The 25,744-nt window shown below is 43.9% G+C and overlaps 1 protein-coding gene across 2 annotated transcripts in view; it reads right to left on the bottom strand.

The window, feature by feature from the left end:
- Positions 1-2,292: 2,292 nt before the first annotated feature.
- LPXN (leupaxin) overlaps positions 2,293-25,744 on the bottom strand; it is a 43,227-nt gene continuing 19,775 nt past the window's right edge. For both annotated transcript variants that reach the window (XM_055547212.1, XM_055547213.1), the window contains 6 exons: positions 21,973-22,072; positions 17,061-17,228; positions 15,722-15,895; positions 15,537-15,618; positions 4,088-4,236; positions 2,293-3,242 (listed from right to left, as the gene is read on the bottom strand). In XM_055547212.1, the coding sequence (XP_055403187.1) occupies positions 2,973-3,242; positions 4,088-4,236; positions 15,537-15,618; positions 15,722-15,895; positions 17,061-17,228; positions 21,973-22,072 (943 nt within the window). In that variant the 3' untranslated portion in view covers positions 2,293-2,972. The remainder of the gene's footprint in view (positions 3,243-4,087; positions 4,237-15,536; positions 15,619-15,721; positions 15,896-17,060; positions 17,229-21,972; positions 22,073-25,744) is intronic.

Consider the following 25,744-nt stretch of genomic DNA (forward strand, 5'->3'; position numbering starts at 1 on the left):
CTACCCCCAAGCCCCGGAAAAGGGAAAGGCTACCCACTTGAGTATTCTTGCTTGGGAAATCTCATGGACAGAGGAGCCTGGCGGGCTACAGTCCTTGAGGTTGCAGAGTGGGACATGAGTGAGTGTTTTTTTTTCTTTTTTAATGTGATCCAAGCTAGTGCAGTTAGGATGAATCTCAGGACTTTCGCTTGCAAAGCTAGAGAAAAGCACTCTGTCTCCCTCTACCGCTCACAAACAGGGAGCTTATGCCCAGTAGCCATCCTACAAGGTTACATGCTAGAACTCGTATGGAAAAATGACTGTTGTCTTTGTCTAAGTATCACCATGGAGGACTCTATTCCAAAGGACCATTGGCCAAACTGAGTGATTCCTCCTTGAGAGTAGAGTTCTCAATCAATGGCACATTCTTCTATAAAAATATATATCCTCATGGGCAGGAAGAACTCTGTCTTTTGAGAGTAGGTTTTATTTTTTAAAAGCTATAAGGGGACTTCCTTGGAAGTGTAGTCGCTAAGACTCCATGCTTCCACTGCAGGAGGCACAGGTTCAATCCTTGGCCAGAAAACGAAGATCCTGCATGCTGCATAGCATGGCCAAAAAATAAAAACAAAATTTTGGAGACTTCCCTGGCAGTCTGGTGGTTAAGACTCTGCACTTTCACTGCAGGGGGCCTTGGGTTCTAATCCGTGGTTGGGGAACGAAGGTCCTGCAAGCCACGTGGCACAGCCAAAAAAAATTAATTAATAAAATTAATTAATAAAACCTATAAGTTATTCAGAACCAAGTAAACAGGTATATTATCAGTATGAGAAAAGTATTATTTTTTAAAAAAGGAGAACTTTTAACTTTTCAGTGGTTTCCTTGTTGCTGAAACACTAGTCCAGAAGACAGAATCCCCTTTTGGACAAATATAAAACCACTGTCCTTATGAAAATAAAAATTTTCACTTCTTAATTTTACCTTAGTAAACTGCGGTTTTTCTTTGACATTTTTGAATACATAGGTTCTTCTGAAATCTCAAAATAGCCAATCCTTAAAAAAAAAAAAAAAAAAAGTCACCACCTGAACGTTCTTTCTGGTTAAAACCCCAAGTTTCTTTTGTCAAATCCCAAACCAACCATGAACACCTGCAAACACCATCACAGAGTCATATGCAGTCAAGAGGATGTTTAGAAACGGAATATGTATTTTGCTTAGTCTGGTACTTGGCCAGCGGGATGAAAGGCCAACTGGCTCCCTGTCTCATCAGTCTCCCTCACAGCTCGGGTGCATTTGGAGTTCCTATTTTGTCGAATTTCACTGTTACCACTTCCTTTTAACCCTCAAATCCCCCTTACCATTCACTCCAATAAAGGGGGCCAACAGGATAAAGCTTGGCAAGAGTCATTTCATCCATTCCTGCCCTCCTAGAAGTTCTGTCCCCACACTAATAATCTAAAGACATCAGTCTATTTTAAAAATTCAGTCCTATTTTAAAAAATACCTCCAGGGAAGGGGATTTCCTCAGTGATTTAAAAAATTTTCATAACAAATAATCATATGGTTATTTTTAATATTATGGTAAGAGAGATACGTTACAGAGTATATCAAGATTTCTTTTGAGGAAGCATGACTCCCTTTAAAACTGACTTGAGATAGAACTTGAGAAAGTCAGACTCTTGAATAGTCTGACAAGCTTTTCTACAAGTTTACTCATAATATTTTTCAGAGGAACAAATACTTAGGTGGAGCTTTTTTTAGGAGGGGAGGGGGGTGGATTTCCTAATCCAAACTGGAAAATGGTGAAGTGAGGTTTAAAGCGTCCTTCTTCAGAGATGCTCTAAGAACAGCCATCCTGCATGTTTTCATGCGACCACTGTGAAGTTGAAGGAAAAGGCACATTCCACTTTTTAAAATAGCTTTATTGAGATATAGTTGATATACAAGAAAACTGGAAAAATACATACAACTTTATGAGTTTGGAGATATGCATCCATATGCAAATATGAATTTGCAACTGCCTAGTGGGAATTATTTTCCTCTGAAGGTAAACGAAGCAATGAAAAAATTTTTAAGAAGCTTTGCCATCTTTTAATCAATCACTTAAGTGCAAAAAAATAAAGTGAAAGCTACGGGCCCCAATTAAAAGTCAATGACTAGGAGTCCCTCCTTTTCATTTCTTCTGATGTAAACAAAAGGCCCGTTGTACAGAAGTAAACAAGAGGTATGATACAAACTTAATTGCTTATTGTGCCTAGCATACAACATGGGAAGCAGAAAATTTATTTACCAAACTAATATGACACTGAGTCATTAAAACCACAAGTTCCTTTATTTATCAGTGATGTCAGGAGTCGAAGTTTTCCAGTTATAATCTACGTTCTCTTGAAAAGGAGAAATACAACTGAAGGGAAATACAAGGAACTTAAGAGTGACACCGTGATTCCTAACAGCAAGAATAAAGCCCTGCAGCAGGGACCACCACAGTGCTGTAAAGCAATTATCCTCCTGTTAAAAACAAAACAAAACAAAAAAAAACCCAGGAACAGAGCCCACAGCAGGGATTGTGGGAAAGTCAGTCACAGGGAAATGGGGGTAGCTTAAAAGACCCAGTTCTAAGGCTAAACAGACAAGACCTATCTGTAGGACCATCAATAGAGGTGAAAGTGGAGAAAGCTGAGGAAGGCTGGAGTGGAACGAGTGTGTGCATGTGAAAATACACGTGCAGAGGCACTAGACAGCAGGTCCCAGATCAAAATTCAACTGTATTGTTAAAAAAAAAAAAACAAAAAAAAAAAACGGCTTGAGACCAAAACTTAAAGCCGGAAGCCTTCAGACATCACCTCTAGACGCTCCCTTCTTTGTCCATCACCTTTGCTTTCTCTCTAAGCCTACTGAGCAGAAGAAGGTCAGGAACTAGAAATGTACTCTTCCCTCTCTTGGCTTAAATTTTGCAGCAGATCAGAGGAGGGCACGTGTGGGCTCAGCTGAGGTTACACTGGGAAGAGCTTGTTGAAGCAGGGGTGGCAGTACGTCTTGTCATTCTGCTCCTTGAAGACCCCCTTGGACAGCTGCGTCAGGCAGAAAGTGCACACGAAGTGCTCGGGGTGGAACTTGTAGCCCATGGCGCTGATGCAGCGGCCGGTGATGGGCTGTCCGCACCCGTGGCAGAGGGTTCCTCGGCGCTGATGGTAGTGGAGCTCACAGAAGGGACGCCCGTCCAGTTCAAAGAAGGAGCCGGTAGAAAAACCACTAAAGCACTCCTGGGAGGTGGGGGGAAGAGAAAGACAAGGGGTGCAGATGTCAAGAAGTAAAGTATCAGCAAAATTTCAGCCTGGAAATCCCTGCTGGTTTCCGGCCAGTGGACACACAGAGGTTAGAATATCGCCCCTCTGCAAACCAGACGAGCAAATGCCCACATGGATGATGTGTCTCGTGTTTCTTTTTTTAAAGAAACTTTAAATTTTGTATTGGAGTATAGCCGATGAACAAGATGGTGATAGTGTCAGGTAGACGGCAGAGGAACTCAGCCATACATAAACACGTATCCATTTCCTCCCAAACTCCCCTCCCATCCAGGCTGCCACATAACACTGAGCAGAGTTCCCTGTGCTATTCGGTAGGTCCTTGCTGGTTATCCATTTTCAGCATAGCAGGGTGTACATATCCATCCCAGACTCCCTAACTTTCCCTCCTCCTCAGCCTCCCCGCCTCCTCGGGAAGCATAAATTCACTCTCGAAGTCTGTGAGTTTGCTTCTGCTTTGTAAATAAATTCATTTCTTCTGTTGCTGTTCAGTTGCTGAGTTGTGTCCGACTCTTTGTGACCCATGGACACAGCCTATTTCTTTTTAGATTCCGCATAGAAGGATGTCATACTGTATTTCTCCTTCTCTGTCTGACTTCACTCAGTAAGACAATCTCTAGGTCCACCCATGTGGCTGCAAATGGCATTATTTCATTCCTTCTAATGGCCGAGAAAAACTTGTATTTCTTTTACGAAGCCCATGTCAAATTCTCTTCCCGAGCTGTGAACCCTCTTACCAGCTGCGCCCCAGGAAGAAGAACCCTGCCTTTCCTGAAACCCAAAAGATAAGCGGGGATACCCACCCCGCACACGAAGCACTCTGGGTGCCAGACGGTGCTCATGGCCGAAAGGTAGTTTTCCAGCACTGGCCGGTTGCAGCCCCCACACCTGGGTGCGAACATGCCCAGGAAGTCCTTCCGGCAATACGGCTTCTTGTCCTTCTCATGAAAGCCTGGAGAGAGGGAAAGCAAGGGTTTGCTCTTGCGGTTTGAGACCTTAAACCAAGTTAGAGACGGAGAAGAGGGCAATGGCGTAAACTCTCCCACGTTGAAAATGCGCTAATAGACACCTACGTCGAGGGGCTGTTATAAGAAACGCGTGAGGCGGTGCAGCCACAGTGTTTCTGAATCGGGCCTGAGTCTTGCAATCCATGAGCTGTAGCCCACGAGGCTCCTCTGTCCATGGGATTTTCCAGGCGAGAATCCTGGAATGGGCTGCCATTTCCTTCTCCAGGGGATCTTCCCAACCCAGGGATCAAACCCATGTCTCCTCTTTACCACTCAGCCACCAGGGAAGCCTGTCTGATTTGCGCAAGCATTTAATAAGCGTTAAGGTCTATTCCTCCTCAATGCCTCTGCGCTAAGTATTCCGTCAGCCTCTGCATTCCCAGGCCTTGATATATGGCGAGCCCCGCCTCGTGTTTCAGAAATCAACTCAAATATCCTCTAATCAGAGAGAATCTCTGCAGCCTGTATCTATCTCTTCATCTCTTTTCCATTGCCTTTTCTCTCTCACTGGAATGTTTGCTCTGAAGGAAACTAAGTATTTTGGTCTGGTCACTTTATAATCCCCAGTATCTAAAACAGTGTCGGGGTGGGGCGGGGAGGGGGTTGGGAGAAAAGTGCCTAATATTTAAAAAGAAAGCAATATTAAATAATAATTTCCAAATTGATGCAGAAATCCAAATGTAATCATTCAAACCATACAAACACGTGAATTAGAAATGGATGGGGCTTCCTCGGTGGCTCAGCGGTAAAGACTCCACCTGCCAATGCAGGAGACGCGGTTAGACCCCTGATCTGGGAAGATCCCACGTGTCACAGAGCAACTAAGCCCGTGCTCCACAGCCACTGAGTCTGCGCTCTGGAGCCCGGGGCTGCAGCTCCTGAAGCCTCAGCGCCCTCGAGCCCGGCTTCCACAAGAGAAGCCCCTGCAGGGAGAAGCCCGCGCCCCACGGTTAGAGAGGAGCCCCGCCTGCCAAAGCTGCAGAGACGCCCTCGCAGTGAGGAAGACCCAGCACAGCCCTAAATAAACAAATACTGTGTTTTTTTTTTTAATGGATGGGTTCCTCTTTAACTGGGGAATAGAAAACTGTGATAAAATTGGCTCAAATTTCAAAAGGAAGTTAAAGATGAATAAATTTAGCTACATTAAAAAATATATAGGAATGACTTACGTATGGCCAAAAAAGATCATTAGCAAAGACAAAGACAAACGAGAAACTGAGGAAAATATTTGCTACCTATACATCAGAAAAATATAACTAAATCAAGGAGCTCCAAACCGGATATACGATTTCAATTATTGTTTTATAAAATGTAAAAAAAAAAAAAAATAGAAAAATCAATCTCTAAAATTTTAATCAAGTTTTAGCAAATTAACCATATATCAAATTGACAACATGACTAAAGAAGGCCACAATGCATTCAATGGCTCTAAAACACAGTATTTTGACTGTATAATTTATTTATACATAGGCTGTATTCTAAAAAGAGCTACAAAAATCTTTTAAACTTTTTTCAATAAGGTTATAAAAGCATTTATTCATGGTAAAACCATTTGTTCATAGTAAAACATTTTTTCAGTTTTCCTGTATGAGATGTATTTCAAGATAACTAAATAGTTAATGATGAAATGGTACTGTTTATACAATCCCATCTAATAAACGCTGAACGAGTGATGGGAAAGTCACCATGTCACAGCTGAGATCACTGGCGATAGGCAGTGATCATCAACGGGGAGCTTGCAAATGGGGGCGAGGCTGCCACCAGCGGCCAATCTTGGCACCAACAGAAGCAGGTCAGGCTTCCCTGGTGGCTCAGACGGTAAAGACTCCGCCTGCAATAAAGGAGACTTGGGTTTGATCCCTGGGTAGGGAAGATCCCCTGAAGGGAATGACAACCCACTCCAGTATTCTTGCCTGGAGAATTCCATGGTCAGAGGAGCTTAGCGGGCTACCCGCCATGGGGTAATAAAGAGTCAGACATGACTGAGCAAGTAACACTTTCATTTTTCAAAAGTAGGTCAACCAGTCATTACATACCTCTAGATATGACTCAATAAGAAGTACAAAGCAGCCAGTATCTATGACCTATTCTCCCCTAAATACTAAACCTAGACTGAATCAAGTCTCTAGATCTAAATTAACAATTTACAGAAAATACAGGAGAAGGCGGGGTAAGATGAAGATAGAGCAAATAAGGTAAACTTCATCATGAGGCAGCGGCCAGTCAAATCAAGACTATGGGACATTTTATAGAACATAGGTTCCAGTTTCTTAATGAATCAATGCTACAAAAAAGTGAGGAAGAGAGGATTGTTACAGAATTCAAAAATTTTGAGGGATAAAGCAGTCAAAGGCAGTACATAAAGGATCTTGCTTGGATCCTGATTCAAACAAAGCAACTGAATAACAGCATTTAGAAACTTGAGAAATTGGGATGTGGGTTTTAAATGAAAATAAGGAACTGTTAATTTTGTGAAGTATGAAGGGTGTTTGTTTATCAGTTGGAGATGATGTGTGCTGAAGTATTTAATGGTGAGATGATATGATTTTTAGGATTTGCTTTTAAATTATTCCCTCAAAAGAAAAGGCTAGGTGGTTTAGTAGTGGTTAGAAGAAATTTGTTTGGCAAAATGTTGGTATTTATTGAAATTTCCATAATAAAAAGCTTAAAAATAAACATGTTGAGGTGTAAGTGCTTTCGTTTTAATACTTGAAATGCTCACTGCCAGGTGCAGATTAGAAGACCCCTGGCTCTTAAAGGTCCTGTGTCCCTGTGATGCGAGGTAAGAAGCCCATGGCGCCTGCTTTTAAAAATCCTTGAAATAAGTCTGCTTCACAAACTGACAACTAGCCCAGAAAGAAATACTTTTAGGGGTACTGTGTTCAACATCATGATTAAGAATGAAACATAAAAGAAAGTATTGAAGTTCCAAGTTTTACTGATTAGTAGTTTAATTTCTAATTCGCCAAGTAGTAGAAACAGTGTTAAATAAATATATACGCAATGCTGCAAAACATATGGAGGTATTCATATATTTTTATATTCCTAGTGACAAAGATAAATGTTACTATTCCATTATTCTTTTAGGAAGTCATTTGATAATGTGTATCAATATTTTTAAAATATATAAATATCTTGATCCTAGAAATGAATCTACATAAATAATTCAATAGAAGAAAATTCTATGTTTAAAGATAGTCATTACAGCTCTCCTAAGACAACAGAAGCAATCTAAATATATTGTTACAAATACATTTAGTTGTTTTCAGTATTTGGAACTATAAATAATGCTTTAGTAAACATCTTCAGGCATAGAGTCTTTTAAAATTTGTCTACATGAAGCCCTGATGGAGCAACTGATATTATTAAAATTATTATAAAACTATTAAACAACATGGGAAAATGCTTAAGTGGAAAAAAAGAATTTCAGGTATACTGTAACTTTTATATATACACAAATATTAATAAATGGAGAAAAATATTGGTAGGACAAATTTTTTGTTGCACTAGGTTAAGAAGTTAATAGATTACAAATAAAATTTTATGCAAGGTTTTATTGTCTTCACATCACAAAAAAGAAAAATATAATAAACTGATTCATCCCCAAGCACTTATTCATGTAATATATTCCCTCTGCTTCAAAAATCATTTCCTAAGACACCCAGATGGTTTGGTTCTTCACTTAACTCAGGGGTCTGCTTAAGGGAACAACAGCTAGAGCACTTTATTTCAAGTAGAACCCTGTTACTCTCCCTCATCCCCTCTCCTAAGGTACAGAGTAAGTTAGTTAATCGGTTAGTTGGCTAGTTTGATTACCGTCTGACTTTCTCACTAGGACACACGCACCATGAATGCAGGGACTTTGTTTTTTGTCACTGTCTCCCTAGTTCCTAGAATAGGACCTGATACATATATAGAAGCTGCTCAAAAAACATGCACCGGATTAGCAGACCTGTGAACAGTACTACAACAGCAAGGTTGAGACCATCGGCTTCAGAAGAGGGTCGCCCCGCGTCAAGATTAACTGCAACATGTATAAACAGGTGAACTCTTCTAGAAGAAACTCTCCTTAGAGATTCCACCTAAAACAAAGAGGACCAGCAGCAACCCCGTTTTGGCAACACCTACTGTTTTACTGGTTCCAACTGAGGGCTCTCCCTGAAGGGCTAAATCGAAATTAGATTCTTCACGGCAACCCTCCCATTTTACAAGGGAGAAAAGGGAAGCTCGGCAAAATTACAAATACCCAGCTAGGCGGTGGAGGAACCGATTCAAATCTAGGCCTAGCTTCAAAGTCTAACTCGGACGCCACATCCCTGACCTTAAAGGCATTGTCACCTTGATCTCTCCGTGGGAACTGAGAGTATCAGCTGAGCTTAAATATCATAACCCAATAATTTGGTAAGTAGAAGAGTGCTCTAAATGTGCCCCACTCAAACAGCATGTAAGCAAAACACAAGAAACATTATTTCTAGAATATTATTTCTGCACTTTGACAGTAGCAACCGGATCCAAAAAAGGCAATAGGAGAAGCCAGAGGTTCAAGCCTAAATCGCGCAGCCGCAGTGGTCCATAACCTCAGGTCATTTTGTGATATGCCTTGCCTTGTTCAACTATGCTTTCTTTGAAAAGCAGATGATTTAATAGATTTCTGAGGCCTCTAGATCTAAGAATGTAAACCAATAATTTTTTTAGGCTGTCCTGTGTCCTTCTTTTCTGCCTCTGAGATAAAGAAGAGCTCAGTTGTTCTCTTTGTCAAAGAACGTCTAGAGTCTGATCAAGGACAGCTGAAAGTGGGCATCTAAGTCACTTCAGTCGTGCCCAACTCTTTGGGACCCTTTGGACTGTATCCCACCAGGCTCCTCTGTCCGTGGGATTTTGCAGGCAAGAATTCTGGAGTGGGGTGCCATTTCCTCCTCCAGGAGATCCTCCCGACCCAGGGATTGAACCCGTGTTTCCTGTGTCACCTGCATTGCAGACCGATTCTTTACCTGCTGAGCCATCAGGGGAAGCCAAGCAAACCAACACCCACAGCCATCCTTCTTGCTTCTGTGGCACACAGACTCTAGCACACATCAGTCACCCGGAGAATCGGTCAGCACGCTGACTGCGTGGCCCCACCCCACCCAGCACTTCTGATTCAGTAGGTCTGGGTTGGCGCTCGAAACTATGCATCCTTGACAAGCCCCCAAGCTGATGCTGATGTTTCGTAAAACAAATGGGGTAGAACTGAGCTTGCCTAGAAGTAGGTGTTACTTGAGAAAATTGTGAGACAGGCCGACTGCCCTAGGAATGACCCTCGTGTAGGCATTTACAGGGTAGCTGGTCTCAAGCGTGAGACAGTAGGGAAGTAACAGCCTCTGTTTCAGCTCAGGTGAGCCCCAGGAGAGGACTCAAAAGCAATCAGCCCAACTCGCTGTGATACCCCTGCAGTGAGTAATCCAACAAATTAAGAAAGTTTCGGCACTTAACTTTTTGGAGGCTCTCTCCGGGGCCAATTACTCTGGAGGACAGATAAGAAACACTAACAGTTTGCAAAAGTACCTTCGAGAGAAGAAGGGTGTTTGTACTCTGGTGAGGCTCACAGCCATGGGGGAAATTAGGGGGCACTGGCGTGGCCTGGATAATGAACAATTAAAGAGAAAGACACGGGCACTGGGGACCCGGTCCCTATGGGAGGATGCTAAGGGCTGGTGTGCTTAGCAACGTGAGCCTTAGAGAGGAATCCTCTGAACTGAAACAAAAATGCAGATGAATTTAATTTCCCAGGAGGCTCAGCGGTTGCGCTGTCATTACAGAAACTTCGTGCGTGACTATGTGACCCGGGGCCAGGCAGGATGCCACCTAATTAATGGACTAAGCATATGGCAGGAGGCACGTTTACAGAAAACAATCATGAAAGCAAGCATACAACCCAAGAGGAGCTTCTGCTTAGTAAAGGGCCTTTTTTGTCACTTGTCTCAATAAATATGCTTTAAGCGTGGCTTCATATCGATTATATAAAGTCATAAATGACCAGTTCAGCCTTGTCTAGTTAGAAGGGGGCCAAGCCAAAAACAATACGAACTAGCTACCTTCAAGGCATTTCCTGGTTATCCTATGGATTGGGGTATTTTTCTTTTGTATTTAACTTATGTCTCTTCTTAAAATATGTATGCACTGGTGTCTGCTCTCAGGCACCTTCCACATCATAATTATCCATGGGCAGTATTCACTTGCTGACTCTTTTACCCAACACACCCTCAGACTTCTATGGCAACCAGTGTAATATAAATTGACCATGACTTAGATTAAATCTCAATGAAAAATGCTGTTTAACTACAGTGCAATCTAAACATGAAAGACCTAATGATTTGTGAAAAGCACTGATCAAGCTTGAGTGAGCAAGCAAATTACTACAAAGCACTTTGCTAGTGGATTTTATCAGTCCTACTCTATCCAGGTCTGTCTTCAAATAAACTATCCCATGTCTATGCCAAGAAAGCAAAGAGACCCAACAGCAGAAGACAGATTAAGTCTCCATCAAGGGGCAGTTACAATGGTGCAGAAAAAAACATGGAACATGCAGAAATGAAACCTGAGTCTAAATTCCAGTTCTTTGATTTTCTAGCTGCATGACTTAAAAAAAAAAAGTGACTTTACCTCCCTGATGCTCAGTGCTTCCATCTAATACTTGGTAAAATTATTCTCCCAGAGTTGTGCTGGGGATTAAGTGAATAATAGTCGGGAATGTACATAGGGTTTCCCAGGTGCCACTGGTGGTAAAGAAGCTGCCTGCCAGTGCAGGAGGCATAAGGCGTGTGGCTTTCATCCCTGGGTCGGGTTCCATCCCTAGAAGAGGGCATAGCAACCCACTTCAGTATTCTCGCCTGGAGAATTCCATGAGCAGAGGAGCCTGGAGGGCTGGAGTCCACGGCATCACAAAGAGCTGGACCCGACTGAAGCAACTTAGCACACATACATGTTAACCTGCCTGATATTTAAGACCTGACCTCCAGGAGAACTAGCATAACATGGGGCTTATCTTCATACCCTTTATTTAAAACAGAAAGATTCATGGGAAAAAGGAGAAGAGGGAAGACCATGCCACAGGTGAAATATCAAAATAGTCTAAAATTTAAAGTAGGTGTTAGAGTGGCACCTAGCTGGGCAGAAACAAAACAAACAGCAACAACAAAAAACCTGAAACCTGATAATTAAAGAGGGAGATGCTGGTAAAACTGAAGCCATCCTGGGCTTCCTGGTGGTCCGGTGGTTAACACTCTGTGCTTCCACTGCAGGGGGCACGGGTCTGGGCCCTAGTCAGGGAACGAAAATCCCACATTCCTCATGCTGAGTAACATGGCCAAAAAAACCCTCAACCACCCTGAGCTCCAAAACATCAAAGGGGCTCAAGCTCAGATTATTTTAAATTCATGAAATAGTCTTCAAGGCTGGAAGCAGGATTGGTTGAAAGTCTGAAGAACTGTCAGAAAATCAGATTCCCCATCCAAACCACAGATGCAATGACTATTTCTGTAAATTTCAAGTCAGAGGGTCTCAGTGTTTAGGGATGCTGGACATTTGTTATAAGAAAAGAAGTCAAGCTTTCTACTAGAAGTGTTAGTCACTCAGCCGTGTCCAACTCTGCAACTCTATGGACGATAGCCCATCAGGCTCCTCCGTCCATGGATTTTCTTGGCAAGAACACTGGAGTGGGATGCCGGTCCCTTCTCCAGGGGATCTTCCTGACCCAGGGATCGAACCTGGGTCTCCTGCATTGCAGGCAGAGCCACAACCAGCTCAGAGCCTTTATCGTCTGAGCCGCCAGGGAGGCCTGACGGAATTAAAGTTCTACGTGTTTTAGTAAAAAATGGGAATTAAATAAAAGTTGGCATACTGAATGGTAAAAACCCCATCCCCTAATCCCTTTTACTATTTTTGTAAAGCTGACAGACAGCACAATTCTTTGGTAAAATTTATTCAAGACAGAAGACCTAAAATATTAATATGCAAGGGTCTGCATATTAATACTGCAGCGCCCTACCTGAGTACCAGCCCACCAGTCAGTGCGTTGTGCCTCACCCACAGAGCTTCTGGTTAGCATTAAAGTGTCTCATTCATTCTTAAATAAAGAATGGGCAAGCAAAGCTCAGCAGCACTTGGCAAAGACCAATGCAACAGGATAGAGGGCATCATGATGTGATAGATGTCAAAGTTCAAAGTGGGCGGCAAGACGTCCCTCAGAGTAGATAGTTATGGACTATCTGCACAAATCTTGGACTCTTCACTTACACCTAGGATATAAAACAGGTAAAGAGAAAGGATCTTTTCCCTGATGCTGGGAAAGACTGAAGGCAAGAGGAGAAGGGGAGACGAAGGATGAGATGGTTGGATGGCATCACCAACTCAATGTCCATGAGTCTGAGCAAATTCCAGGAGATGGTGAAGGACAGGGAAGCCTGGTGTGCTGCAGACCATGGGGTTGCGAAGACTGGGACATGACTGAGCCACTGAACAACAACAAAGAGAAAGGGAAGCTGAGACAGGGATTTCTTTGAGAAAGCTGTGCCAAGTGTGCTCCACCACCATCGCCAAGAGGCATGAGGTACGGTCCCGGGAACCTCAGGTCAAGAGAGGGACTGCAACAGGACCACTCTGAGGGCTGGGTATGGGTGCCCTGCCAGGCGTGGGGTACAGTTGATGGTATTTGACTCATCCCCAGAAAAGATCCACAGGTGAGAGTCTGGTTAAAGGGCCTACGGCCGCTGAATAGAGAGAGGCACCTGAAATTAAGTGCAGTCATTCTAGCCAGCTTCCCTGGTGGCTCAGATGATAAAGCGTCTGCCTGCAACGCAGGAGACCCGGGTTCAGTCCCTGGGTCGGGAAGATCCCCTGGAGAAGGAAATGCAACCCACTCCAGTACGCTTGCTTGGAGAATCTCACCGTCAGAGGAGCCTGGCAGGCTACAGTCCACGGGATCACAAAAGAGTCAGACACGACTTGGCAACTAAACAACAACAAAAAGAAAGTCAGAGTGAAATATACACCAAGCCCAGAGAGGTCAAAGCAAATTAGACAACTTAGAACCTTTCTGCCCTCCAGGCTAAACCCTTCCACCCCTGTTTCAACCCTGGAGGGATCAGCTATGGAGATTAGCAGTGGGTGTGAGAATAAAAGCAAGAAAGGACCCGTGACCGGCCACACCCCTCTTCCCTGGCCTCCTGCAGCTTAAAGGCCCCACCAGGGGAGAGAGTAGCTATCACTTTAGATAAGTTGGAGGCTTTAGTTATTATACAGAATGAATTACCTAAGGATTTAGACTTGTGTTTTGTGTCTTACTTTTCTATTTAGAGTAGTTCACTAAGAATAATCAAAAAAGACATAAGACTGCCTCAAATTTTTATTTAGAAGAAAACTTTCCCTGTGAATTAATTCTAAAAGTACAGGAAAAGAAAAAGAAGCTTTCTGATTTCATACATGAGTCATATTGGTTCAAAACAAACATAAAAAGAAGTCAGGAAAGAAAAATCAAGACAATGCAGAAAACAGAAGGGAGTAAAAAGCCTGCAAGGGGGGCAAAACAGGTCACACAGAAAGGGTCAGGAACAAGAACAAAATCTTAATAAAAAAACTTTCAGCCACGGAGGCAGGAAGACAGTGAAGCACTGTCTTCAGAATGATGAGGGAAATAGCTTCTACTTAGAATTCTATGTCCAGGACACTTAAGGCAGACAAGATATTTTCAGATGCTCAAGGTTTCAAAGTTTCTACCAGGAGCTACTGGCGGGTGTGCTCCACCAAAATAAAAGCAATAATACATATTCAAAGATGGAGGAAAGGATTTAGTACAAGGGATTCCCAAGATAAAGTATTGCTTCTCAGCAGGCAGGCTGGAGCAGAAGGATGAAAGTCTCCTGGACAGATATCTCCAAGAAAAAAAAAAAGAAACGAATGGAACTGACGTATTACCAGAAGTGATGACCATTTTGACAAGGATTCCGCAGCTGTGTCAGATAAATTAGTGATAATTACAATGAGAATTAAGCTAATGAAAAAAGGATCCAGATGTTAATTTCAGGAAATAACACATGTGTATGAAAAGGACACCATGATATTAATCGTCATCTTCGTCATCTTCATGTGCCAGGCACTGTTGCAAACGCTACATTGATATTGTCTCTTAAAATCCTCATAATGACCCTATACAGTAAGCATTATCATTTTTTCTTACTTAAAAAAAAATCTTTTTGGTCGTGCCACATGGCATGTGAGAGCTTAGATTCCCAACCAGGAATCAAACCCACGTTACTGCATAGGAAGCGCAGAGTCTTAACCACTGGACCACGAGGGAAGTCCTAAAGTAAGCATTAGTATTAGGTCCATTTTACTCATGAGGAAAGTGAGCTCCAAAGATCCCTTTAACATCGTATGGCTATAAATGCCACAGCCCAGATCTGAACCAGGCAGACGAACCCCAAATCCTCACTGTATATCACCGTGTGTTACATGACTCAGTGGTGAGCAATATTTATGCGACTGTCCACATGTCCACATTGAATACTGACCTGATTTATAATTATGACCTAATTATAACTGAGAGAATAAAGGAGGGGAATTATGTTGGGGGTGGGTGTAGGAGTAATAACATTTCTAAATCCTTATCTCTCTTGGTAGAAAGTTAACACGTAATGGCTAAAATTGGACAAAAAATCAATATAGAGGAATATACTGTCTAAAATATACAAGTAAATAATGTGCTGTGCTGTGCTTATTCGCTCAGTCATGTCCGGCTCTTTGCAACCCCACGGACTGTAGCCCGCCAGGCTCCTCTGTCCATGGGATTCTCCAGGCAAGAATACTGGAGTGGGGTGCCACGCCCTCCTCCAGGGGGTCTTCCCGATCCAGGGATGGAACCTTCATCTCGTTTACCACTAGTGCCACCTGGAAAGCCCCACAAGTAAATAATAGAAGAAGCTAAAATATTTAGAGAGGAGAACTGGCCTTGGGGGTGGAAAAAGGAAAAGCAGGGGAGTGTTCTTTTTTAATATTACTCTTGGCGTAGTATTTGCATTTTAAACTATGCATTTGTATGACTTTGATTTAAAATTTTCATTTAAGCAAAAGGTATCAATGTCAGATCAGGTAGGAAGGGATGGCGTTTGGTACCGAAATGGGCACCTGGGTGGTCGGGGCAGGAACCAAGACCAGCAGAGAAGATCAAGGAAAAGCCCTGCTGGTCCTCTTGTAACCACCCAGGCCGTACCTTCTTCACCGAACACCTCTCCACAGTGAGCGCAGAAGAAGTGCTCGGGGTGCCAGGTTTGGTTCATGGCCGTCAGCACTTTCTGGAAAAGCAACGGAGAACGATTAGGAAGCTGCAGAGCTGTAAAACACGAGCCGGGCTCTAACAAAAACTGTGCGAAGGCAGGGGCAGCAGGGCTCACTTACGTCCAGGATGGGGGCGGCACAGTACGCACAGCGCGGAGAGAAGAGATGGTGGTAGTCCTCAGCACAGTAGGCCAGGCCACTCCGCTCGAAGAAGGGACTGGAGCCAATCTCCCCTTTGCAGTGGGCGCACACGAAGTGCTCGGGATGCCACGCCTGCCCCAGAGCGTGGATCACCTGCAGGGTGAAGCAAAACTTGGCGTGGGGGCCCGGGCACTCGGGGGTCCGCAGTGTGCACGACTCTGGGGCGTGCTCTTTCAACAGCATCCATGGAAACGACATCCCCTGCAGTTACACCACACTGAGGCCAAGACCTTGGGTGCACTCACGCGGCCTGTGGTCCATGGGTATGTGTGTATGTATGAGTCGCTCAGTCGTGTCTGACTCTCTGTGATCCCATGGACTGCAGCCCGCCAGGCTCCTCTGTCCCTGGGATTCTCCAGGCAAGAGTACTGGAGTGGGCTGCCATTCCCTTCTCCACCTGTGGTCCATACTTCAAAGATAATGGCATGGTGTCCGCATTCCCAACTTAATAAATGCTCATTCTGCTATACTGCCCCAGAAAATTACAGACACGAAATAGAGCACAGTGGTGACAGACGACATGCTTGGCCTGGAAGGGATCCCGGAAACAGGAGACCAATGACAGTTTTTATTCCTCTGATCTGGACACCTCATCTCACACCCTGTGAAAAGTCAGGTCTTGATGCCCTTTATAATGCCTTAGATGAAGGATGGTGCCCAAGCAGGAATTTGTGGTCATGCTATGATGCTGGGAGCGGCTGAAAGTCATAATCAGTCCCTTTGCGCTGGAAAGATTTGAACCAAGGGAGCAGAGGGACAATTATTCTCCATAAGGCAGTAGAGGAAAACGGTTATGAGCTTGAACTCTCAAGCCAGAGTCTCCTGAATTTGGATCTTACATCCACCTCTTACTAGACCTTGGACATGTCAGTTAATGACCCTGGGCCCTCAGTTTCCTCATCTTTACAAAGAGCTTGCAACCATTGAAGGGCTGGGTGTATGCGTGTGTGCGCTCAGTCACTCAGTCGTGTCTGACTCTCTGTGACCCGTCCACGGGATTCTTCAGGCAAGAACACTGGAGTGGGCTGCCATGCCCTCCTCCAGGGGCTCTTCCCGATTCAGGATTGAAGGGATAATGCAACCATTAGATAAAAGAAGACTTGTACGGTGCTTAGTCCCACACCCGGAGCACTGTGAAGGATTTGTAAGTATTACTACATTGTCTTAGGTCATAAGAAGAAAGAGCAGTCTTTGGAGGGTAGAGACCGACACACACAGACGTGGATGGCCGTAGCATCAGTGTCTTGGCCCGCCCCACCTTTCCAGCGATCGGTTTCTGGCAGGAGGCACAGTGCCCCTTGGGTACTGTGGCAATTCCCAGGTTCTGCAAGTCCTGCTCCAAGCCCCCCAGCATGGAGTCCAGGGAGGCCTTGTGATCCTGCTTGTCGGATACGGGTTTCTTGCTGGCATCTGCTTTCGCTGTAACCTGTACCAAGAAGAGAACCACAAAGAGAGTCATCCTCATTGGCATTTTCTGCACTATCTCTTAGTCTTTCCCTGAACTTCCTCCAAGGCGCTGGAAGAATCTAACATTGCAACACCAAAAAAAAAAAAAAAGCTTTCATCTCCCTTTCACTCTAAGTTCCTCAGGCTGAATGAACTCTGACTAGTCTTCCTGTTTGCAAATCTCTTCTGGCAGTAGGAAATTGAACGTACTAAGAGGATACCTTATCTCTTGTGATGACTGCAAGTCAACAATTCATCTCTTTATGCATTTATGTTGCAGTGTTGATTGGGCAGCTAGTTTCTGCCACTCACTGTTCTAGGCTCGTGGTGCAGAGCAATTCTCAAGACTAACCAAGTGTCTGCCCTCATGGAATTTATTTTCTCTGAGTAACAGACAGTAAGCAATTAAAGAAATAACAGATGATATGATGTCAGGTTAGAAATATGAATTATATATTGAGACAAAAGAGAGTGGGATGGTGAAGAAGAATGGATTCAGATGAGGGCAATCGGAGAAGGCTAAGGAGCTGATACCTGAGCAGATATTTGAGTGATTTACTGAGACACAGAAATATTGATAATTGTGAGAACAGCATTCTAGAGGGAAGGAAGGCCCAGAGGGATGAGATAGTCTGATACATAAAAAGTAAAAAGAGGTCAGGAGAGCTAGAACAGAGGAAGTGAGGATGAGTGAGGCAGGAGAAAACAATGGAAAAAGAGGCAATGATCACACAGAGCCCGCAGGACAAAGCTTCGGTTTTATTAATAAAAATAAATAATTGTTATTACTTAATAAAGCTCCGGTTTTATTCCAAGGGTGATGGAACCATTAGGGCACTTCAAGCATGAGAGGGAAAGAATCTGATTCACAAGATCCCTGCCCTAGCTGAGTGAGGAATTAGGTGTGGACAAAGCAAGAGGAATCAGAGGCGCTCATTAGGCAGGAGACTTTCAACACAGCTGGGATCAGAGATGACTTGGGCCAGTGACGGTGGAGAAGGTGGTGAGAGGTGGTCAGATAAAACTTGGTGGCAGGTTGGATTTATTAAAGAGAAACTCCAGTGCAGCTGTGATAAAACATTCAACGGGAAAACTTCAAGTGACAGAACCGTTGCCCAGCTCGTCTCTCTCAACTCCCAGTTTCCACAGGACCGCGCCTTCCGGACCAGGGGGCCGCAGTGCTTCTCCACGGCCCCTGGCGCTGAAGTCGGAGCATCTCCCGCCCACTGCCCCCACTTCACCTTTCCCATTTCATCTTTGATTACTCAGTAAAAAGCCCCCATGTGTAAAGCCAGCCAGGCTCCCAGCAGTCTCCTGAAAGTGATCCGTTACCCTTTGCCTTCAGGCCTCTGCCTGGGACAACCTCCCACTATCTCTCTAAGCCAAAATGCTCATTTCCCTTCGAGAAACTTATCATTTGACACACTTCCTTCCTCTCCTATTATATAATGTTAGTTCATGCTCAAGAGATTCGTGTTCTAAAGGTTAACATCGAAAAGGCCTGAAAATAACTAAGTAAAAACACAGCAGTGTGTCTGTGTCTATATATACAATTACATCTATTTGCTGGTATATTTCAGAGTGCTTCTGAAAGGATTATGTGAAAAATAGAAAATACTGAATACCTCCAGGGGGCAGAACTGGATGGCTGGGAACACTTCACTGTACACTGTTGTACTCTGGATTTTTGTATAGTGTAAAGGTATGGCTATGCCAAAGCCTTTGACTGTGTGGATCACAATAAACTGTGGAATATTCTGAAAGAGATGGGAATACCAGACCACCTGATCCGTCTCTTGAGAAACCTATATGCAGGTCAGGAAGCAACAGTTAGAACTGGACATGGAAGAACAGACTGGTTCCAAATAGGAAAAGGAGTACATCAAGGCTGTATATTGTTACCCTGCTTATTTAACTTATATGCAGAGTACATCGTGAGAAACGCTGAGCTGGAAGAAGCAAAAGCTGGAATCAAGATTGCTAGAAGAAATATCAATAACCTCAGATATGCAGATGACATCACCCTTATGGCAGAAAGTGAAGAGGAACTCAAAAGCCTCTTGATGAAAGTGAAAGTGGAGAGTGAAAAAGTTGGCTTAAACCTCAACATTCAGAAAACGAATATCATGGCATCCGGTCCCATCACTTCATGGGAAATAGATGGGGCAACAGTGGAAACAGTGTCAGACTTTATTTTTTGAGGCCCCAAAATCACTGCAGATGGTGACTGCAGCCATGAAATTAAAAGACGCTTACTCCTTGGAAGGAAATTTATGACCAACCTAGATAGCATATTGAAAAGCAGAGACATTACTTTGCCAAAAAAGGTCTGTCTAGTCAAGGCTATGGTTTTTCCAGTGGTCATGTATGGGTGTGAGAGTTGGACTGTGAAGAAAGCTGAGCACCAAAGAATTGATGCTTTTGAACTGTGGTGTTGGAGAAGACTCTTGAGAGTCCCTTGGACTGCAAGGAGATCCAACTAGTCCATCCTAAAGGAGACCAGTCCTGGGTGTTCTTTGGAAAGAATGATGCTAAAGCTGAAACTCCAGTACTTTGGCCACTTCATGCGAAGAGTTGACTCAATGGAAAAGACTGTGATGCTGGGAGGGAGGGATTGGGGGCAGGAGGAGAAGGGGACACCAGAGGATGAGATGGCTGGATGGCATCACCGACTCAATGGACGTGAGTCTGAGTGAACTCCGGGAGTTGGTGATGGACAGGGAGGCCTGGCGTGCTGCGATTCATGGGGTTGCAAAGAGTCGGACACAACTGAGCAACTGAACTAAACTGAAAGATATGGCTAATTCAAAAAATAAACATAAATTTTTAAATGTAAATAAACTAAGACACACATTAAATCAATTTTAAAACATCACACAATTAAAACTGCTAATGTAGATTTTTTTTTCTAGTATTTTCAGATATGGGGTTCCCTGGTGGCTCAGTGGTAAAGAATCTGCCTGCCACTTCAGGAGATGCAGGTTCCATTCTGGAATCGGAATGATCCTCTGGAGAAGGAAATGGCAACGCACTCCAGTATTCTTGCCTGGGAAATCCCAAGGACAAAGGCTCCTGGTGGGCTATAGTCCATGGGGTTGTAAAATAGTTGGCACGATTTAGCAACTAAACAACAATTTTCAGATATCCAGTGTGATGAGGAATGCACTCAGCTTTATTGTAAATATTAAAAAAAAAAAAAAAACTTGTTTCTAATATTTATTCATTGTCTCTCTAATAATATGCATTAGCCATAATGCATCAGAAACAGCACTGGAAAGCCAAAGGTGAGCCACAGAGATAAGATTCCTGCCCTTCAAACCACACACATTTTTATACACTGCCTTGAAATTACTTCATAGTCACTTCAAGGGTGCATATCAAATACCCCAACCAATTCAGAATGGTTGGATTCTCTACCTTAAGAATTGTAGCTCAATAACCTAAACGGGAAAAGCATTTGAAAAAGGGTCCGTGTGTACGTAAGTGAATCACTTTGCTGGGCACCTGAAATTAGCACACTGCTGGCCAACTGCGGCCGTGGAGCTGGTGTAGTTGCTCCGTCGTGTCCCGCTCTTGTGACCCCGTGGACTGTAGCCTCCAGGCTCCTCTGTCCATGGGATTCTCCAGGCAAGAATACTGGAGTGGGTTGCCATTTCCTTCTCCAGGAGATCTTCTTGATCGAGGGATCAAACCCGGGTCTCCCGCATTGCAGGCATATCTTTACCAACTGAGCCACCAGGGAAGCCCAGAGACTAGACCAAGAGGGGTGGATTTCCTGTCAGTAAGAGTTTAGGACTCATCCTTCCTTTCAAAGCCACGCTTGCACTGCCTTGCTATGCTCCAGCTTGCCATGGGCGTCCTCTATCTAACTCAGGGAGGTCTCTTTAACAGCCCTTCCACACTTTATCCAGCTTTAGTGGCAAACAGTCTGTCTTTTAGTCTAATAAATGTCACCTCGTCTTATGTCTCATTTTATTAAGCACACTCCAAACCCCTTGAAATCAGAACCTGTATCACAGAGTCTTTTATATCCAGATAAGACATCTAAAAAAAACCCAGCACAAATAAACTTATATACAAAACAGAAATAAACCCATAGACTAAAAAAAAAAAATTATGGTTACCAAGCAGGTAAAAGGCTTCCCAGGTGATGCTAATGACAAAGAACTGCCTGCCAATGCAGGAAATGTAAGAGACGAGGGTTGATCCCTGGGTCGGGAAGATCCCTGGAAGAGGAAATGACAACCACTCCAGTCTTCTGGCCTGGAGAATCTCATGGACAGAGGAGCCTGGTGGGCTACGGTCCATGGGGTCACAGAGAGTCGGACATGACTGAAGCTGCTTAGCACATTTGAGGATAAAGGGTGGGAGGGATAAATTAGGAGTTTGGGATTACCATGGACACATTCCTATGTATAAAACAGAAAACCAACAAGGACCTACCCCTGTACAGCACAGGGAACTGTGCTCAATATTTTGTAATAACCTCTAACAGGAAAAAGTCAGATAGAGATATAGACGGAGATACAGAACTGAATCGTTCTGCTGAACACCGCAAACAAATACAACACGCTGTAAATCAGCTACACTTCACTGAGCTCATCCACTGAGTTAAACTGAGTCCTGAAGAATCAGTAAGGACTTGGGGGAGTTTCTGAAGCGGGAGGCAGGGCGGAGGTCTGCAGAGAGAAGCCCTGCGGGCTGTGTCACAGGACAGTGCTCACCTGCTGCTGCAGCTCACACAGATGCGCCATCAGCTCATCCAACTGTGCGGCTGCTGAGGTTTTAGAAGCTGGTGGCGATTCCTTTGGCTCTTGAATCTCACTGTAAGGAGGAAAGAAAAAAATCAAACTAACACACCAAAACTCAAATAAGCGTTAGACCGTGCCTAAAATACCAGAAAATGCAGTTTTAACTATTAGCCCTTTGCATGCATGCTAAGTCGCTTCAGTCATCTCCACCTCTTTGTGACCCTGTGGACTGTAGCCCGCCAGGCTCCTCTGTCCATGGGATTCTCCAGGCAAGAACACTGGAGTGGGTTGCCATTTCCTTTTCCAAGGGATCTTCCTGACCCAGGGATTGAACCTGCATCTCTTACGTCTCCTGCATTGGCAGGTGGGTTCTTTCACACTGTGCCACCTGGTTAGACCCACTAACCCCTTAGATAGGACTAAAACTAGACCAATTCAGCAGTTTTACTTCCGAGACTCTATCCTACAGAAAAATTGGACATATCTATAAAGATACATACACAAAGACATTCCTTGAAACACAGAAGCAGTATAGTTTTATGAGCAAATTAAAACTAAATGGAGATACAGTCACATAAATTATGGTCCACCCACACTATAAAATACCCTGTGGCTAAAAAAAATCTGTCAACAGATTTATATGAACTAAGGAAGACTTCTAATTTATACTGCTAACTTAAAAAACCAAGGCCCAGAACAATATGAAAACTCTCCTTCCATCGACACCATTTCAGAAACACGGATGCATAAGTCTGGAGCTGCACACACAGATCTGTAAGAAGACAGGCCTGAAAGCAGTTACCTGTTGAGCTGGTAATTAGGTGGTGGGAGGAGGGACGCTGCTGGTGGCGGTCTCGCAGCTCACCCTGGATATTTCCGGTTTGCCTGACTTTTTTGGTTTGCGTTTGGCTGTGCTGCGAGCCTTGTGGAATCTTACTTCTCTGACCAGGGACTGAAGCTGGGCCCGGCAGTGAAAGCGCAAGTCCTAAGCACTGAACAGCCAGGTGGACAGCCAGGGAATTCTCTGCTCTGGTTTTTTTTCTTTTTAAAGACTATTTTTCAGAGCAGTTTTAGGTTTATACGCAATAGTGAGCAGAAGATACCTCTTTGACATTTTACATACGTGAGTTCATAAACTAATTGTGTGTGTGAAGTTATATTTTCAAAAAAAGGTCAGCTATCCTAGGAAAGAGACACTGAGAGAAGCCGCTGAGACGCCAGGAGCGGCAGGCTGGGTGTCAGCAGCGCGATTCTCACGCGCGTGTGTAGCATAGATGCACACGCGCATTCACCAGCTACGATTCCACTAAGTAACTTTTGGTATACTACGTTAATATAGTCACAATGTTGCAAGTCCTATGAAAAATTATGTTCATATAAAATGAGTAATGTTAAATGTAGAACATTTTAAAACTGCAGAGGAATACAAAGAAAAAAATAAAAGCACATATTCTCCTCCTTTTGAGAGGCACTGAACACCCTAGATACGATGCCTTATGTTTTTACACTCTTCTATGATTGTGTATGATTTTAAGAAATTTGAATATTACTGGTTTTCTTCATGTTTTCAAGTTAACATTTTCCCATCCCCTAATTCACATCCTTATCTATCCTTTGCAACCATAATAGTTAACAATTATTGAGTGTGTATATAACACTGCTGCTGCTGCTGCTAAGTCACTTCAGTTGTGTCCGACTCGGTGCGACCCCATAGACGGCAGCCCACCAGGCTCCCCTGTAACCTGGGATTCTCCAGGCAAGAACACTGGAGTGGGCTGCCATTTCCTTCTCCAATGCATGAAAGTAAAAAGTGAAAGGGAAGTCGCTCAGTCATGTCTGACTCTTAGCAACCCCATGGACTGCAGCCCACCAGGCTCCTCCGTCCATGGATTTTCCAGGCACGAGTACTGGAGTGGGGTGCCATTGCCTTCTCCAGTATATAACACTAGGCCCCCTGTAAAGGGTTTTACATGGGCTCTCTTTAAATCCTCATAAAAACAATAAGAGGTAAGTAGTACTACCCCCAGACAAGGCGATGGCACCCCACTCCAGTACTCTTGCCTGGAAAATCCCGTGGACGAAGGAGCCTGGTAGGCTGTAATCCATGGGGTCGCGAAGAGTCAGACATGACTGAGCGACTTCCCTTTCACTTTTCACTTTCATGCATTGGAGAAGGAAATGGCAACCCACTCCAGTGTTCTTGCCTGCAGAAATCCCAGGAACGGCGTGGCCTGGTGGGCTGCCGTCTATGAGGTCGCACCGAGTCGGGCACGACTGAAGCGACTTAGCAGCAGCAGCAGCAGCAGTACTACCCCCAGATGAACAAACTGGGGCCTAGGGACGTTAAAACCTTTGCTCTACCCTATACAAAAGGCAAACAACAGAGTTTGGGCCTGCAGACTGCTCAGCTGGTGTTCTCTATCACTAAATTATCTTCTGAAAGATGTATAAAGGCAATACAGTGTGTGCTATAGTCTATTGAGCTGATCATTTATTGTTAGATACCTAGATTGTTCCTGATTTTCACTGTTGTAGTCAACACTGCTAAATAAGCGTTTGATACCTTCACTTGCACAGAGTGCACCCTGAGAAGTGGAATCACTGCGGTATACAAGTAACGGAAGCTGGACTAGTGTTTGTCATCAAGTTAATCAAGAAGCTTAGCTGACAACCCACCAAACTATGTGTGTGTGTATGAGAGAGAGAGACACACACACACACACATAAAGCCATAAATAAAGTCAAATATTCTAAAGCATTCACTAAATGCGTTTTCATACATGACAACAAAAATCTTACTATTTTACTTATTTTATATATTTATCAACTAGGGAAAAAGCAGAAGAAAGATGGACATCTTCCTCTCTTAACAAAAAAAGACCGTCTCTTGGGTGCAATATGTGCTACTGGCTCACGTACATTGAAACATGTAAAATATCATGTATGAAACGAGTCGCCAGTCCACGTTCGATGCACGATACTGGATGCTTGGGGCTGGTGCACTGGGACGACCCAGAGGGATGGTATGGGGAGGGAGGAGGGAGGAGGGTTCAGGATGGGGAACACATGTATACCTGTGGTGGATTCATTTCGATATTTGGAAAAACTAACACAATATTGTAAAGTTTAAAAATAGAATAAAATGTAAAAAAAAAAGTTCAGATTAAAAAAATTAATAAAAAAAAAAAAAACAAAAAACAAAACACCTAACAGCAAGGGCAATGTTGGAGGAAAGCGGATCTTTTCCATCTTAAAGGGCTTTGTTCTTTAGGTACGATATAGCTTCCTGCCAGACACAAGTTTGGGGTTTTTTTTCTTTTTTTCGAAGAACAAAAATGGTCAGGTATGCAAGTGACGGATTTAGTCTTTGGAGGTTTCCAAGGACAAAGTGCAAAGGAGCTCTCTCTCTCCTACAACTCTTTTCAGTCTTAATCCCTCAGGAACTGCTGCCTCAGGCACGTGTCTTAGGAGTACAATAGGTGGCAGGACTGAACACCTCTCTCCTGTGTCTTCTCACCCCGACCTGTATAATCCAAAACCTGTTCATCCCGCAGATGGGCATCCTTGTTCTTAGTGAAAGGACTCTCGCTGGTTAGTTCCCCCCATTTTTTTGTTTTTTTTTTTTTGGCTGTGCTGTGTGGCATGCAGAGTCCTAGGCCCCCAGACGGGGATCAGCCCCGCGCCTCCTGAACTGGGAGTGCAAGCCCTCAACTGCCGCCTGCCAGGGGAGTCCCTCTCTCTAGCT

Source organism: Bubalus kerabau, chromosome 15 (genome assembly GCF_029407905.1).
Source record: "Bubalus kerabau isolate K-KA32 ecotype Philippines breed swamp buffalo chromosome 15, PCC_UOA_SB_1v2, whole genome shotgun sequence".
NCBI lineage: Eukaryota > Metazoa > Chordata > Mammalia > Artiodactyla > Bovidae > Bubalus > Bubalus kerabau.